The following is a 15438-nucleotide window of genomic DNA, read 5'->3' on the forward strand; positions in this document are numbered from 1 at the left end:
GACAAACTACTTAATCTCCACACAGGGACTTTGATCCCCATCAGCCCTCTCATGGGCCTGTGCCTTCACCCCCAGCAAGTGTTTCTTCCTGGCCTTCCTAGGTCTGTTCCCTTGTGCTGTGAGGCCATTTCCCATCCTCTAGGGCTAGGGGCAGACAGGAAAGAGGCAGTCCTGCCCCCCGTTTAAAGGTGAACCGTGTGCATAGGGAAGCGTCAAGCCACCCGCTCCGTCTCTTTAAGGATGCCCATTTCCCTCTCCTTTGGCATAGGGTTTGATGCATGTGATCAGGCAGACCCAATGACAGTCTAGGCCCTGCCGCCTAAATAGCTTTGTAACATAGGGCAAATCATTCAGCTTCTCAGAGCCTGTTTCCTCATCTGTTAAATGAAAGTGCTGGCCAGGCACGGTGGCTCACGCCTGTAATCCCAGCACTTTGGGAGGCTGAGGCGGGCGGATCATGAGGTCAGGAGATTGAGACCATCCTGGCTAACACGGTGAAACCCTGTCTCTACTAAAAATACAAAAGATTAGCTGGGCATGGTGGTGCACACCTGTAATCCCAGCTACTCAGGAGGCTGAGGCAAGAGAATCGCTTGAACCCGGGAGGCGGAGGTTGCAGTGAGCCAAGATCGCACCATTGCACTCCAACCTGGGCTACAGGGTGAGACTCCATCTCAAAAAAGAAAAAAGAAAAAAAAAAAAATGCTAATAGCACCTATCTCTCAGAGTCACTGTGAGGCCTACATGAGATAGTGTATGGAAAGCACTTAGCATAGTGCATGGCACTTAGTATGTGCTCCATAAACGGCCACCTGTGTCTGATATTTGTCCAGTCACCCTGACCAGGGAAGAGGAATAAATACCAATCGAGATTCGTCTTTTTTTTTTTTTTTCTTTTGAGACAGAGTCTCGCTCTGTTACCCAGGCTGGAGTCCAGTGGTATGATCTCGGCTCACTCCAACCTCCACCTCCCGGATTCCAGCGATTCTCTTGCCTCAGCCTCCAGAGTAGCTGGAATTACAGATGCCTGCCACCACGCCCAGCTAATTTTTTGTATTTTTCATAGAGACCAAGTTTCACCATGTTAGCCAGGATGGTCTCGATCTCTTGACTTCGTGATCTGCCCGCCACGGCCTCCCGAAGTGCCCTCATGCTTCTTTTCTTGCTCTTCCTTACCATCTGTTTTCCCAGAAGTTCTGTTTCTACCATCATTTCTTGACTCTCAACCCAGCAGTTATGGAAACTGTTGTGTCAAAAATCACCAATATGGCCAGGCACGGTGGCCCACGCCTGTAATGCCAACACTTTGGGAGGCCACGGTGGGTGGATCATTTGAGGTCAGGAGTTCGAGACCAGCCTGGCCAACATGGTGAAACCCCATCTCTACTAAAAATACAAAAGTTAGCCGGGTGTGGTGGCAGGTGCCTGTAGTCCCAGCTACTCGGGAGGCTGAGGCAGGAGAATCTCTTGAACCCAGGAGGCGGAGGTTGCAGTGAGCCAAGATTGTGCCGCTGCACTCCTGGGCAACAGAGCAAGACTCTATCTTAAAAAGAAAAATCACCGACGACCTATCTTTATCAAATTTCAGTCTGTGTCATAGTTGACCTCCCTTTGTCTTTGGGCCCTAAAGCCACCTTCCTTCAGCTTCACTTTAGCATCAGTGAATGACCCCTTGTCTTCTCTCTGTTCACCAGACCACCCTCCTGGGCTTCCTCACCACCATTCTATTTTTGGTCTCCTCCTTCCTTTTACTCCTTAGTCTCAGCAAGCTGAGTTAGTGCTCAGCAGATATGTATTCAGTGGCTGGGTGCGGTGGCTGATGCCTGTAATCCCAGCACTTTGGGCGGCTGAGGCTGGCAGATCACTTGAGGTCAGGAGTTCAAGACCAGCCTGGCCAACATGGTGAAACCTCATCTCTACTAAAAATACAAAAATCAGCTGGGCGTGGTGGCGGGTGCCTGTAATCCCATCTAGTCAGGAGGCTGAGGCAAGAGAATCACTTCAACCCAGAAGGTGGAGGTTGCAGTGAGCCAAGATTGAGCCATTACACTTTAGCCCTAGGCGAGACCCTGTCTCAAAAAAAAAAAGTATTCGGTGACAATAATAGTAGCAACTAGAGCATCATCTTAAATTCCACTCTGGCTTTTAACCCTTAGTATCTAATTTCATATTAAATACTATTTATTCACACATTTATTCCCTCTTCTCCTCTCTGTTTCCATTGCCACTACTATTATTCTAGGTCAAGTAGTTGCTTAGAGTATAGCAGTCAAGGCCCCTGCGTTGCACAGCCCCAGAAGGTGCCATTTGCCTTGTCTCTGTGAGTGGCACCTCCTGGAGTTTGTGGCACACCAGGCTCCTGTTCACTGCACTGCCTCCATCATTCTCTTCCTGAAAGAGCTACTCCCCTGCTCAGAAATCATCAGGCCTTTGCTTGGCTAGTAAAATAAAGTCTAATTCCCCATTATTGGCATTTAAGGCTTTTTGATCTGTTCCCAGTCTGTTTTTCCAGCCTCTTCTCCCACTACTCCATCCCTCATGAACCCTTACTAGCTATATGACATTGGGCAAATTATTTAACTTTTCTGAACCTGTTTCCTCATCTATATAATGAAAGCATGCCAGACACAGTAGGCACGTGCCTATGGTTCCAACTACTCAGGAGGCTGAGGTTGGATGATAGCTTGAGCCCAGGAGTACAAGGCTACGGTGTGCAGTGGTCATGCCTGTGAATAGCCACTGCAACATAGCAAAACCCCATCTCTTAAACACTTTTTTAGTGAAAGTGGTAAAAGCACCAACATTAGAGCTGCTATGAGGCCTCAGAATGAATCACAGTGCATGTAAAATGCCTGTCCAGACACTAAGGCCCTCCTGCCTGGAAGTGACACTAACCTTCCTTTCCACTCCCTAGACCTGCTCTGCCCTTTTCCACTCAGGTTTTTGTTCATGCTGTCCCTCGAAGCAGAGTGCCCTTTTTCTGCTCCATATGTCTTGTTACCTGTCGAAATTCTATTCCTCCTTCAATCCCCAGATGAAACTCCACCTCCCCAGTGAAGCCACCTCTGGTTTCCACCAGGAGGAATCCGTCTCCCTCTGCTTAGTGTTCCTGTGACACTCATCAGACTTCATTTGTGGACCTGCTGTCATGTCTCATGTTACAGTTATTTCTGGACTTGTTTCCCACATGGTACTGTGAACTCCTTGGAATCGGGAGGCATGTCTTCAGCTCAGTTTGGTATTGAGCATTTACTAGGCTAGTGTCTGGGGGACACAGAACTGATCACATTCCAGAGTGTACAATGGTACAATGTGGTAGAGTCCTTGACAAGTGATTTGAAGTGTGAATGAGCATCCATACAAAACGGATGTCCAGGATGCTGAGGGAGCACATGCTGCCAGGATCCATCCCCTTCTGGAGCTCGGTGTTTAGCTTTGCCTCTCCAGCGACCAGCAGCACCTTCAGAATTGGAGGTCTCCTCCAACGCTTGACTTCCCGTGCCCCTGGTGGGCCCTGTCCGGGCTGCCTGTTCTCCCGATCAGCTCCTTCTGAGGAGGCTGCTTAGACCCAAGCATGGAAGGCCTGCTGCGGGCCAGCTGGAGCTGGGGTTGCTGTGGCCCCTTTAAGAACAGGCCCCACATGCACCAAGCTGGCGGCCCTGCCTCCTGTCAGCCTCCTTCCTCCAGCCTCACAGCCACAAGAGGATTTCTCAGCAGAGGAAAAATTCGCCCCTTCCCTTCCCCCCCCTCTTTAATGCCCGGGGCCCTTCACTTCCATAATTCTTCATTTTCCAGCCTTGAACGTAAGCCAGACACATCTGTCTGGCCATATGCGTGAACCCTGGAGTCTGTGCCGAGGTGGCTGTAAAACAGGGCCGGTGAAGGCCCTTCTGGGAGAGCACACACATGTGTGCCCTCAGGCCATTGGCTTCCTGCCCAGAACCACGGGGGCTTCAGTGCTCCAAACCCATGCTAACCTTTTCTTATTTTTCCTCTTTTTGTTTAATTTAAGGGGGGAAAATCCAAGGAAAAGGTATAAATTGTCCTGGGAGTGGGGGAGAGGCTCCTAGCTGGAGAGGCCATTATTGTTGGCAGGTACCTGGGTCACACTAATACAATAAGGAAGAAAGGAGCATCGAGTGAATTAAGATTGGAGGGATGGGCTGTAAATTACACTGCTCTGAACTCCATCAGTCTCCAGGGTGTTAACCGAGAGGTGTAAGGCAAGTCCCCAGTTCCCAGCGCCTTTCACAGATGTAGCAAAACAGGAACCACACATGTTTGGGGAAGGGGATATGAAGATGGGGTTGAAAAAAATCCTCCTGGCCCCCAGGATAGCTGTAAAGTCCAAGTGAGATCTGGGGCTGTAACCACACCCCCACTTCCCTGCTCTTACCTAGACCCCTGGGCCTAAGCTCTTCTGTGAGCATGGGGGAGGTGAGGCCTGGTCTCCCTCTGCAGCATGTCCCTCCCTGCTTCCGGCGTTGCACAGAGGCTGGTGAGTGGGGCCGACTGGAGGTCAGAAAAGGGGTGTGGGGAGCTCTCAGAGCCCGTGCAGCTGGAGCTGCAGCGCCCAGGCAGGCCCCTGGATGCCGGGGGCGCCAAGTCCGCCCACCCAGGGCTTTGAGGCCACACTCTCCGGCTCAGCCCACGCTCTGTCTTGTTGCCTGAGACAGCTCCTCCTGTTGGTTCTGCCCACCTTGCTGCTTTTCTCCTGAGTTCTTTTCGTTCCCATTGCCATTTGGAGTTGTTCAGAGACCAGGGCAGGGTACATGGTTTGGGAAGTTGGTCAGAGGTGTTTGATTCCTAACCAAACCCCCAGGGCAAAGCAGTCACTGAAAATGCTCCTCCAGGCATGAGGCGTGGCCTCTTGGCACCTCATGCTGGCCCTGGCCCTGTGAATCCCCCGCTTCCTCACTGCCTCTCTGAGGCTTTGCTGTGATTTGTGCTGCTGTCGGGCGGGGTCAGGTTTCCTGAGCAGTTGCAAACATCCCACCTGAAACATAACAGGCTCTTCCTCTGGCCACATCTATTGTTTCCCTCAGCATTATGGCCACAGTCTTGCTCTGTGGCCAGCAATGACATGTGTTCTCAAAATAGCTTCTCTCCCCTGTCCCTTTCCCGCCCACCCGCCCTCCTGAAGATGTAGTCCCTCTTTTGTGGTGGCCCCAGGAGTTCCACTCTAAATTTAGCTGCCGTCCATTCATACTGCCACCCAGCTAGGGGGGGCTGTTGTGGAACAATGGGGTATGCAGAGAGCCCCCCACACCTGTATGGAAGCTGGCGGAAGGCAGACACTCTGGCCTGGCTCCTGGCTGTCGGAGACAGGGTGGGAGCCAGCACAGCACCAGGCCAGGGGCACGTTCACGTCAAGGCAGGAAAGCACATCAGCCTGTGGAGCGGGCATCCGCCCTTCCCACCCAGACCCGCTCCAGCCTCCCCAAAACCTGAGTGCTGGGCCCCAGCTTTTGCTCCAGCACCATCCACTGGGGGCCTGGCTTCCCACAGAGTGGCCAGGCCACTGTCGGAAACGCCCTCAGGCTGCTGCTCGGAGCAGGCTCAGAGGTGTCATGCTTAGCCCTGCCCCTCCCTCTCCATCAGGAAAGGGCCTGCCTGCTTCTTTGGCGTTTTAGATCAAGTTATCAGTTAAAATTCAATCAGATTATCATTAAGTGCCCTTCAGCTCTGAGAGCCAGTGACTGAGCCCACTGTCCCCTGAAGTCCTGTGATACAACAGGCGGTATGTGAGGTGTGACAACGGAAACGGCAAGAAAAGTAGGCAGTTCTCCTGGAGCACTTGACAGTCTAGTTTGAAAATAAGATCAGTCCTCCTAAAACGGTAAGAAATAGCAAACAAATTGCCATAGTTATCATTTTTAAAAAGAGTGCAAGAATATATTAAGCTCTGTGGTACGTTTGGACATCCAGAAAAGGGGTTCTAAGCAGCAGTGTTTTCATTAGCAGTGTACCCCAAATGAAGATGCTCCTCCTCCTGCTCCCAGAGGATGCTGCTGGCGGCCCTGCCTGCCTTTCTAGCACGCTCAGTATCTGCCCTCGTTGGCTTCTGCTGGCCCAAGATGAACAGTCAGCCAGTGCCTATCTCACCCACTGTTCCTATTTTTATTTTATTTCCAATTTTTCATCTACATCCACATAGTTAAGATACATACATACAATAAGTCTTTTAATAGAAATCAGTAGCCGGGCATGGTGGCACACACCTGTAGTCCCAGCTACTCGGGAGGCCGAGGTGGGAGGATCACTTGAGCCTGGGAGTTTGAGGCTGCAGTGACCTGTGATCACACCACTGCACTCCAGCCTGGGTGACAGAGTTAGACTCTCTCTCTCTCTCTTTTTTTTTTTTTTTTTTTGAGATGGAGTTTTGCTCTTATCACCCAGGCTAGAGTGCAGTGGCATGGTCTTGGCTCACTGTAACCGCTGCCTCCCGGGTTCAAGCGATTCTCCTGCCTCAGCCTCCCGAGTAGCTGGGGTTACAGGTGTGTGCCACCATCCCCGGGTGATTTTTTAAGTTTTAGTAGAGATGGGGTTTCACTATATTGTCCATGCTGGTCTCAAACTCCTGACCTCAAGCGATCCGCCCACCTCTGCCTCCCAAAGTGCTGGGATTACAGGCACGTGCCACCATGCCTGGCTAATTTTTATATTTTTAGTAGAGATGGGGTTTCACCATGTTGGTCAGGCTTGGATGAGACTCTTTTTTTTTTTTTTTTTTTTTTTTTTTTTTTTTTTTTTGAGAGGGAGTCTCTCTGTGTTGCCTAGGCTGGAGTGCACTGGCACTATCTCGGCTCACAGCAACCTCCGCTGCCTGGGTTCAAGCGATTCTCCTGCCTCAGCCTCCCGAGTAGCTGGGATTACAGGCGTGAGCCACCACGTCCAGCTAATTTTTGTATTTTTAGTAGAGACGGGGTTTCACGATGTTGCCCAGGCTGGTCTCGAACTCCTGACCTCGTGATCCACCCGCCTCAGCCTCCCAAAGTGCTGGGATTATAGGCGTGAGCCACCGTGCCTGGCCTGAAACTCATGTCTCTTTAAAAGAAAAACGCTGGGCACAGTGGCTCACGCCTGTAATCCCAGCACTTTGGGGGACCGAGGCGGGCAGATCACTTGAGGTCAGGAGTTTGAGACCAATGTGGCCAACATGGTGAAAACCCATCTCTACTAAAAATACAAAAATTAGCCGGGCGTGTTGGCTCACGCCTGTAATCCCAGCTACTTGGGAGGCTGAGGCAGGAGAATCACTGGAACCCGGGAGGCAGAGATTGCAGTGAGCCGAGATCACACCACTACACTCCAGCCTAGGCATCAGAGCAAGACTCCATCTCAAAACAAAACAAACAAAAAAACACATCAGTAGTCCTCTACTCCACCTCTCCTCGTCCCCAGTTCTATTTCCTGGTGGTTTCCCCCCGATATTTATGTTCTGGATATGTAGAAAATAAAAAATAGAGTTAGGAAGGAAGAAAGGAAGCTGGCATTTGTTGAGTTACTAATATGTGTCAGGCACTTTGCTAGGTACTTTCATATATAAGGTGAATGTGGAAATTTCCTGTGTTACAAAGCTTCTAATTTCTGTTGAAGACATTGCTCTGGCCAGAGAGGCTCAGGGATGAATGATTCTTCACCCCGTAGAGGAAAGGAAACAGCCGCACCCCCTATGGGACCCCCTAAGCAGAAGGAAGACCTCAGAAGGCCCTCTCCTGGTCTTGCTCTGCTTCATGATCCAGGCTCTCCAAGTGCCACACCTCCTGTGTCAGCTCATTGAATTGCTGTTATTTGTAATGGTGTGTCTCAGCTTGCAGCGGTAAGCATCATAAGATCGTCTCCACCGTAGAGAAGGAACTTAACCTGCAAAAGTTTTCCCTGGAGACCCAAGCCTGTTAGCTTCCTCCTTAGGTATTATTGTATATGATCTCCTTCCCAGTTCTCTGCCAGCTTGCTCCAGGAAACTCCCATACCTTAGAGAAAGTTGGTTACTTAGCACCTTCCAGAAACAGAATTATTTTTCTCTTCCACATTTTATGCCAACTTGGGTCCTTGTTGCCACCAATCTGATTCAGAGTGTCCATACGTTGCTTGGGTTCCAAGTGCACTATCCAGGGATCACTGTGGCCCAACCTTAGCTGCCGTTAGAAGGTTCCTGTGGAACTCTCCTTCCGGGTCAGCACGCTTGACTCCATGCCAGGGCCAGTCTGTCTGAACCACAGCATTCCGATTGCACCCCCCTCACCCCCACCAGAGGCTTCTGCAGCTTTTTACTCATACAAACAAAAATAAACCTCACTACCGGCCTCTGAACTCTGCAGCGGCATGCTTCCCGTGCTCCCCAAGTGTCCCATGGCTGCGAGTGGGGACTTGGCACTCTCCCCACCGACATCACTTTTTCACTCCCTGCGCATCCTGTGTCCTCCTCTTACCGTGCGACCCAGAGATCGGAATGGGACGTGACGGCCGGCACAGGCGCCGTGCACAGCTGCCAGGAATCTGACGGGTAAAATCTGGAAAAGTTGGGAGGGCAGATGCTAAACACACACACACACACACACAGCGCCACTCAGAAAGGGCCGGAAATGCAGACACCCGTAGAAGGGTGCCTGTGGACTCCGAAGCCCTCCTCGGCCTGCCGCTCTTTTTAAGGGGACTGAGCCAGTCTTGTGACCCAGGTGTGACCGCCCTAGAGGCCCACCGGTACCCCAGGAGAAGAGGGAGCAGCTTCATCTCATCTCCTGAGACTCCGTGAGGGCATGCGGGGAACAGGAAGCAGTTGTTTGGTGACTCACTGGGCAGAGCCAGGTTAAGGGAAGTTGTCTGCGGGCGTCCCTGGGACCGGATGATGGCAGCCCAGCTCTGACCACCCTCACGGGGCTTGGCCCCACCCCACACCCAGGGAAGCCCCCTCTGAAAGGCTGTGGCCTATTCACCTTTCTAGTCGCAAGCCAGAGCTAAGAACCCGGGGAAGTTAGAGCATCTCTGGACCTCGCTTCTAGATTTTTCTTCTGTCCTGCCATCAGAACACACAGGTAGGCTCAGTTTGTCCCCAGCATCCCTCGGCCACCTGGCTTCAGGGCTCTCCTGCCTAATTGCCAGCAATAGAGGTAGGATGGTACCAGGGCTTAGGAACTGACTGTTCACATAGGGTAAAAAAAAATGCAGCCAGTTCCACTTCCTTGATAGAGTCAGACCAGGCTGGACGGTCGTTTCTCAAGGCAGGAGAACTGAGATTGGAGTGGACTTGTGGGACAGGGGCAGAGGCAGAGGCACAGTGCAGAGCCGGACCCCCAGCCCCTGTCACTCCAGCTGCCACTGCTCCCAAGTCTCCCTGAGCCATGCTTGTTCTGTCCCTGCTCACCCAGAAAGATAGATTTGAGAGCCACGGTACCAGGAAAGCATGTCTGGCAGCAGAAGAGCTAGACAGAGAGCGCATGGCCTGAGAAACGAGGAACGAGAGTGCTGATGCTCCTCCGCAAGGGGAGAAAGGGCAGAGGGGTTTACTGAGCCTGAGCAGGACCATTTCCTGTTCTTACAAGATGCCCAAGCCAGGTTTGTTGGAGTGCACGTCACCCTCTAGGTGGCAGCCCTATGCAGAGGGTCAGTGACCCCGCGTCCCATGGGAAGGTAGCCCACAGTAGTGGCACCTTGCTCTCATGAGGTGAGATCAGTAGGAAGGCTTCAGCAGAGCGGGCCCCTGAGCTGCATTTCTCATGCCTGCCAGCGTCCTGTAGCCTGTGCCTTCACCAGCTGTGGTGGCAGTGGCAGCACAACTTACTCATAGGGAGAGGTCCCTGGCAGGTCACAGAGAAGCCACCCCCATCATTTGAAGGCATGCCCTTTCAGTTTTACTGTCATTGTCAGTGAAACCTGAGCAGCCTCCTCACTGACTGTTGGTGGCCAGGACCAGCACCGTGGGCCCCATCTCGGTTGGCACGCACGTCCACTTCCCCTGCCCTGTGCCTGCATCTGGATCTCTGCAAGTTGCTCTGTGGCAGAAGGCCATGAGAGGGTGTGACAGGGCTGGGACCTGCCCTCCTGGCCCTGCCAGGTTTGTGTGGGTGCCCTCTACCTCCCTGCTCAGGGAGCCTGCTGTCTGGGCAGATGCCAGCAGACCAGTTCGATTCTTGGCCATGGTCCCCAGAAAAGGAAGCAGTACAGTAGTGGCCATGTTCTCTAGTGACAGACATACCCAGAGCCTGTCTCAAAGGGCCGCTGCCACACGTGTAAGGCTGTCAGAGAAGAAAATCAGGCTTTCGCAAATGTGCATCTCTCGGGAACTTCCCTGAGAAACGTCAAAGTCCACAGGGAAGGCAAGCGCTGGGCCACGTGCTTGGTGAGAGGCGCTAGAGGAGGCGGTGGGTCAGTGGGGCCAAGGAGGCTCTTCTGCTTTTATTCTTTTGTCTGCTTTTTGTTTGGCAGTTTAGCTTGCACTAGTAAGCATACGACTAGGCTGTCAGTTGCTTAGTATCATGATATGGTTGCTGAAGAAGAGGCTAAGAAAAAAAGTGACAAAGTCAGTTTAAAGAAAAACGTCGAGTAAATAATAGTGTAGCTTGTACAGATTCATGGCAAAGGAGCAGAAGTAGAACAGAAAAGACCCGTGTTTAGGAAACTGTGTTGGTCAAGGGCAAGGTGGTGGGCCATTGTGATCGACCTGGGTGTTGCTCTTTGCAGACACGTGAATTGGGTCTTAATTCATCACATTGCACAGACTTCGGCTGCTGCTGCAGGAGAATTTCGCGTTATTAGCTGTCAGTATCACTTTTGTATAGCGTTTGAGTTTAACTTCATTGTTCGTTGTTTGTTGTTGTTGTTTTTGTTTTTTGAGACAGGGTCTCGTTCTGTCACCCAGGGTGGAGTGCAGTGGTGCGATCGCAGCTCACTGCAGCCTCCGCCTCCAGAGCTCAGGCAATCCTCCCATGTCAGCCTCCCAAGTAGCTGGGACCACAGGCGTGTGCCACCACACCCAGCTAATTTTTTTTTTGTAGAGACGGGGTTTCAGCATGTTGCCCGGGCTATATTTTATTTTGTTTTGTTTTGTTTTAGCTACACAGTGAAGTAAGTTAAAATAACAGATTTTATTTGCATATTCATGTCTAGATTGAAAAGTACCTCCTCTGTAGGCTTTCTAGATAATATATGTGAAACCACTTTCATATCTAAGGAACCTAATTCTCCCTTGTTGAATTTTTGTCCCAGTCTTACTTACTTTGAGAGACCTGTTACTTTGAATATCCTCAGGATCCTTTCTTGGCCCTAGGCAGGGTTTTACCCATGCCATTCCCTGGGCCACTTGATCTTTTTTTATTGCAGTGCTGTGCTCAGCCCTTGGGCCTATCCCTCAGGCCTGACAGGGACTGGTTATTACTCTGGAGGGGAAGAGGTTCCTAGGGGCAGGATGCTGACACACCGTAGTGTCAGGGCCCTGGCTCACCCACCTGCTTGCCTGCTCGCTGTCTGGCTCATTCACCACTCTGTCCCCGTAGGCTGTCCTGGAGGACCACAGTCAGATGAGGCAGATGGAGCTCGAAATCAGACCTTTGTTCCTCGTACCAGACACCAACGGCTTCATTGACCACCTGGCCAGTCTGGCGCGGCTGCTGGAGAGCAGGAAGTACATCCTGGTGGTGCCCCTCATCGGTGAGTCAGGCGGGAAGGGCAGAGCAGCCTTGCACGTGCACAGCAGCCCCCTCCACACACGCCCCACGGCCTGGGGGCCAGGCAGGCAGAGCCCTGCTGTGCGTGTGTAAGACGGGATTTGCAGGGGAGTAGGGAATGCGTGGGGCAAAGAAAATTGTTTAATAATCAAAGCAGTTCAAATTATCATGGCTGATCCATGGCTTAAACTGCTTGAGCAAATGGACTCCTGTGTCCCAGCAACCAGAGGCTGCATGAGCCCAGCCCTTGTTTTTATCCTTATAAAGCTTGCAGTAAAACAGCAAAGCTGGTTCCCGTTATTGGTAAACACTCAGCCCTGGCAGATAACGGCAGTGCTGCTGGGTGGTCTGGCAGGGAGGCTGGGAGGATTTTGAAGTGGTTAGATGCCTTTGGTCTGATTGTCTTGTAGCTTTTCATGATCATTCTGTTGGTTCGAGGTAGCATTCTTCTGGCCAGTGTCACCCTAAGGCTAGGCCAGCAGGAACCCTCCAGAGCAAGCCCTTGGCTCATGCCTGTGGATTCCTACCACTTGGGCCCTTACCACTGTCTGGGCCTTGGTGCTGGTGCAGGGTCAGCATCTCAGGACCCAGCTAGCTTGCTTTCCCACCCTCTAGCCAGAGAGGCCCAGCTGGGCCGTCTCCACGGGACTGTCTGGGTACCCTTAGTTCTTGGAGCTCTGTGGTGGGTCAGCCTCAGGGTGGGCTCTGGGCTCTGGGCTCGTATCTAGCTGATGGCCTCTGCGGAGGGAGAGGGTCTAGGAGATGATTGAGAGGCCCAGGCGTTTGCACATCCCCTTCTCAGCAGCTACTTGGAGCAAGTTTGAGAGCCTTGTCTTCTGGAAAAGCCACCAGACTGGCAGTCTGCCTGCCAAGCCACCTTTGACATCCATGCCAAGATGTTCCAATGGGCCTTCCCTCCCAGTCCCAAGTGTCTTAGTGCCAGATGGGGGTGGAAACAAAGGGCAGGAAACATCCGCCCCTGCAGAGGCTGCAGAACCCTGGGGGGTTGTGGGAAACACGTTAGCACCACCTGAGAATGTTGGCACTGAAGCAGCCCTCCTCCCTGCCTCCACCCTCCCCGTCTTCCTTCCCCTCCCCATGTGGCCTGGCCAGAACCTCTTAAATCCAGGCCCTTAGACCTAAGGGAAGGCTTTCTGCTCTTCAACAGTAGAGCAGTTTCTGTCACCAAGGCAGGGCAGCAAAACGATCACGTTGTCCCAGGCTTTCCCTTCTCCTCACTGGGGCGGGCTGCCTTGCCAGGTCATATGTCTCTCTGCTTTCCTACCCAGGAGCTTTTCAGGGGAAAGAAAGTGTTTTGCTAGATGGTCAGGAAATGGTACAACTGAAAGAGGCTGCGGACATCTCAGGAGCCCCCTAAGAGCCGGAAGGTGCCTCAGACGCCGTCCCAGACTACCAGGGTTTTTCCGCACCAGGACTGATCGTACCCCAGGCTGTGGGCTCAGTCTCCTTGTTCTTGAGAGATCCAGTGAAAGGCAGGGCTGTAGCCCTTGGCCCTGAGGAGCTTAGGGTTTAGTAAGGAAATCCGGATTCGGTGGGGAGGGAGCAAACGTATGAGAAAACCCAGCAGATACATGCAGGACAAAGAGACGACGCCTAAGGGTGCTGGGAACTGACAGTTGTGCTGCAGCCATGCAGGCCAGCCTCTCTGGACCTGCCTCAGCTGGGCAGGCCCCTGGACTCTCCCAGGGGCTGTAAGAGGAGGGCTCCTGTTTACTGATGCTTTCCTTGGTGGACTCACGCCCTGTGCCCAGAGCAGCAAAGGGTTAAGCCGCCAGCTTTCCCTTCTTGTTTCTGGTGCTCTTTAACCTGCTCTGTGCTCCGCAGACCTGACCCCAGCGTGGAGAAGCCCCGCCTGGTGCAGAATCACAAACAAGCTTCCTCTTTGAAGCCTGTTTAGTTTGGAAGCAGGAAAGCAGATTTTGGGATAGAATACCCGTTTTTCCTGTTTGATGTTGTTTGCTGTACCGTACACCCGTCTACCACTGCTTCCCAACCTCAGCCATGCATTGTGTGGACACTGCAGCTTCAGGGTGCCGAAAACATGGGCATTGTGTGTGTGTGTGTGTATTCCCACATGGGCCCTTTCCAGAAAGTGTCTCCGAATACCCAGACAATGAGTGCCAGGCTCACCATGGAACAGCATGCTCATGCCGGCTCCCTGAGCCATGAATCACTGCGCTAAGGAGAGGCCTCAGACCCCAAACTCTCCCAGAGCCCCCGAGGAGCACATATTTCCCACTTGACCTCAGGCTTTTGGCTGGAATTTTGGAAAGAATCTTCACCAGAAAATGAAGCCATGTCCCAGACACATAGGCAGGCAGACAGGCACACACACACACACACACACACACACACATACACATGTACACACACATGCATACACATACACCCAGACGCATACACACATGTACACACACACAACGCATACACACACGCACGTACACACACAGACATACATGCATACACAGACACACACACACACATACACACACACACGTGCAGTATCAGAGAAGGTAGATGTGCCAAGGTTCTGGTCTTGAGGAATACCAGGGCCTTGCAAATGAGGCTGTGACTGCCCCTTCCTCCATGGTGACCTCCCTGCACTCCACCAGTGGGGTTGGGGGTAGAACTTTACCCCTCCTGGACTGCTGTGTGTGGGGGCCCAAAGAGTTGAGGAAGGATGCCTCCCTTTCCCTTGAGCTGCTGCATACCCTGGACTCTCCTGAGGGACCCTTGCACGTTGGTCCTGTAACCAAGGAATGCAATAGAGGGACCAGATTTCTTCCTCTAAATACAGCAGCTCCAGAAGATTCCTCTAAGTTCCTCCCAAGAGGAGGGCAGGGCCCAGGAGAAGAGACAGAAAGGGAGTAGAGTCCTGTGAAATCTCAAGACACTTCTTGCCCCGACAAGCTTCCCTCCGGCCCTAGTTAAGTTCGAGACACTTATTTTGCCCCCACAAGCTCTCCTCCTGCCCTAGTTTCACTGGAAGACTCCTGTGGGGGAAGGATGGCTTCTGGTCTGGGAAGGTGCTGGCTGGGAAAGTGAATGGACAAAGGCCTAGGATAAAAGCTGATTGCTGAGGCTGATACTTTGTGGGGCTCTGTCTCATCAGTGATCAATGAGCTGGATGGCCTGGCCAAGGGGCAGGAGACAGACCACCGGGCTGGGGGCTACGCCCGTGTGGTACAAGAAAAGGCCCGCAAGTCCATCGAGTTCCTCGAGCAGCGATTCGAGAGTCGGGACTCTTGCCTGCGAGCCCTGACCAGCCGTGGCAATGAACTCGAATCCATCGCCTTCCGCAGTGAGGACATCACTGGCCAGCTGGTGAGACCCCGTGGCAGGAAGGGAAAGCCCACAGCCAGCTTCCAGAACAAGGTCTCCAGGAAGGAAGGGCTGAAGGAGGCCCGTCAGCCTGGGCAGCTGAGGGCCAGCCACCATGGAGGCCCAGGTGGGGGAGTTCCTTCTCCCCTAAATCGCTCTTAGCACAGTCAGACCAGGCCAGGCAGGGCCAGGGCATGCATGGGAGGGATCGGGGAGGTGGCCCTGCCCAGGGCCCCAGAGGCAGAGGATCCCTCCTCCTCCACATGGCGCCCCCTTCTGCCCAGTGGTGCTTCTCACACATGTCTTCCTCCAGGGTAACAACGATGATCTCATCCTCTCCTGCTGCCTCCACTACTGCAAAGACAAGGCTAAGGACTTCATGCCCGCCAGCAAAGGTACAGCTTTGCCTCTGCCTTGGGATCTTCCATCC

The 15438-nt window shown here is 52.6% G+C and overlaps 1 protein-coding gene across 4 annotated transcripts in view; it reads left to right on the forward strand.

The window, feature by feature from the left end:
- SMG6 (SMG6 nonsense mediated mRNA decay factor) overlaps window positions 1–15438 on the forward strand; it is a 239887-nt gene that overhangs the window by 219274 nt on the left and 5175 nt on the right. For all 4 annotated transcript variants that reach the window (XM_030800159.1, XM_030800156.1, XM_030800157.1 and 1 more), the window contains exons 16-18: window positions 11496–11649; window positions 14800–15011; window positions 15322–15403. In XM_030800159.1, coding sequence (XP_030656019.1) covers window positions 11496–11649; window positions 14800–15011; window positions 15322–15403 — 448 coding nt within the window. The remainder of the gene's footprint in view (window positions 1–11495; window positions 11650–14799; window positions 15012–15321; window positions 15404–15438) is intronic.

The sequence above is a fragment of the Nomascus leucogenys genome, chromosome 19 (genome assembly GCF_006542625.1).
Source record: "Nomascus leucogenys isolate Asia chromosome 19, Asia_NLE_v1, whole genome shotgun sequence".
Taxonomy (NCBI): Eukaryota; Metazoa; Chordata; class Mammalia; order Primates; family Hylobatidae; genus Nomascus; species Nomascus leucogenys.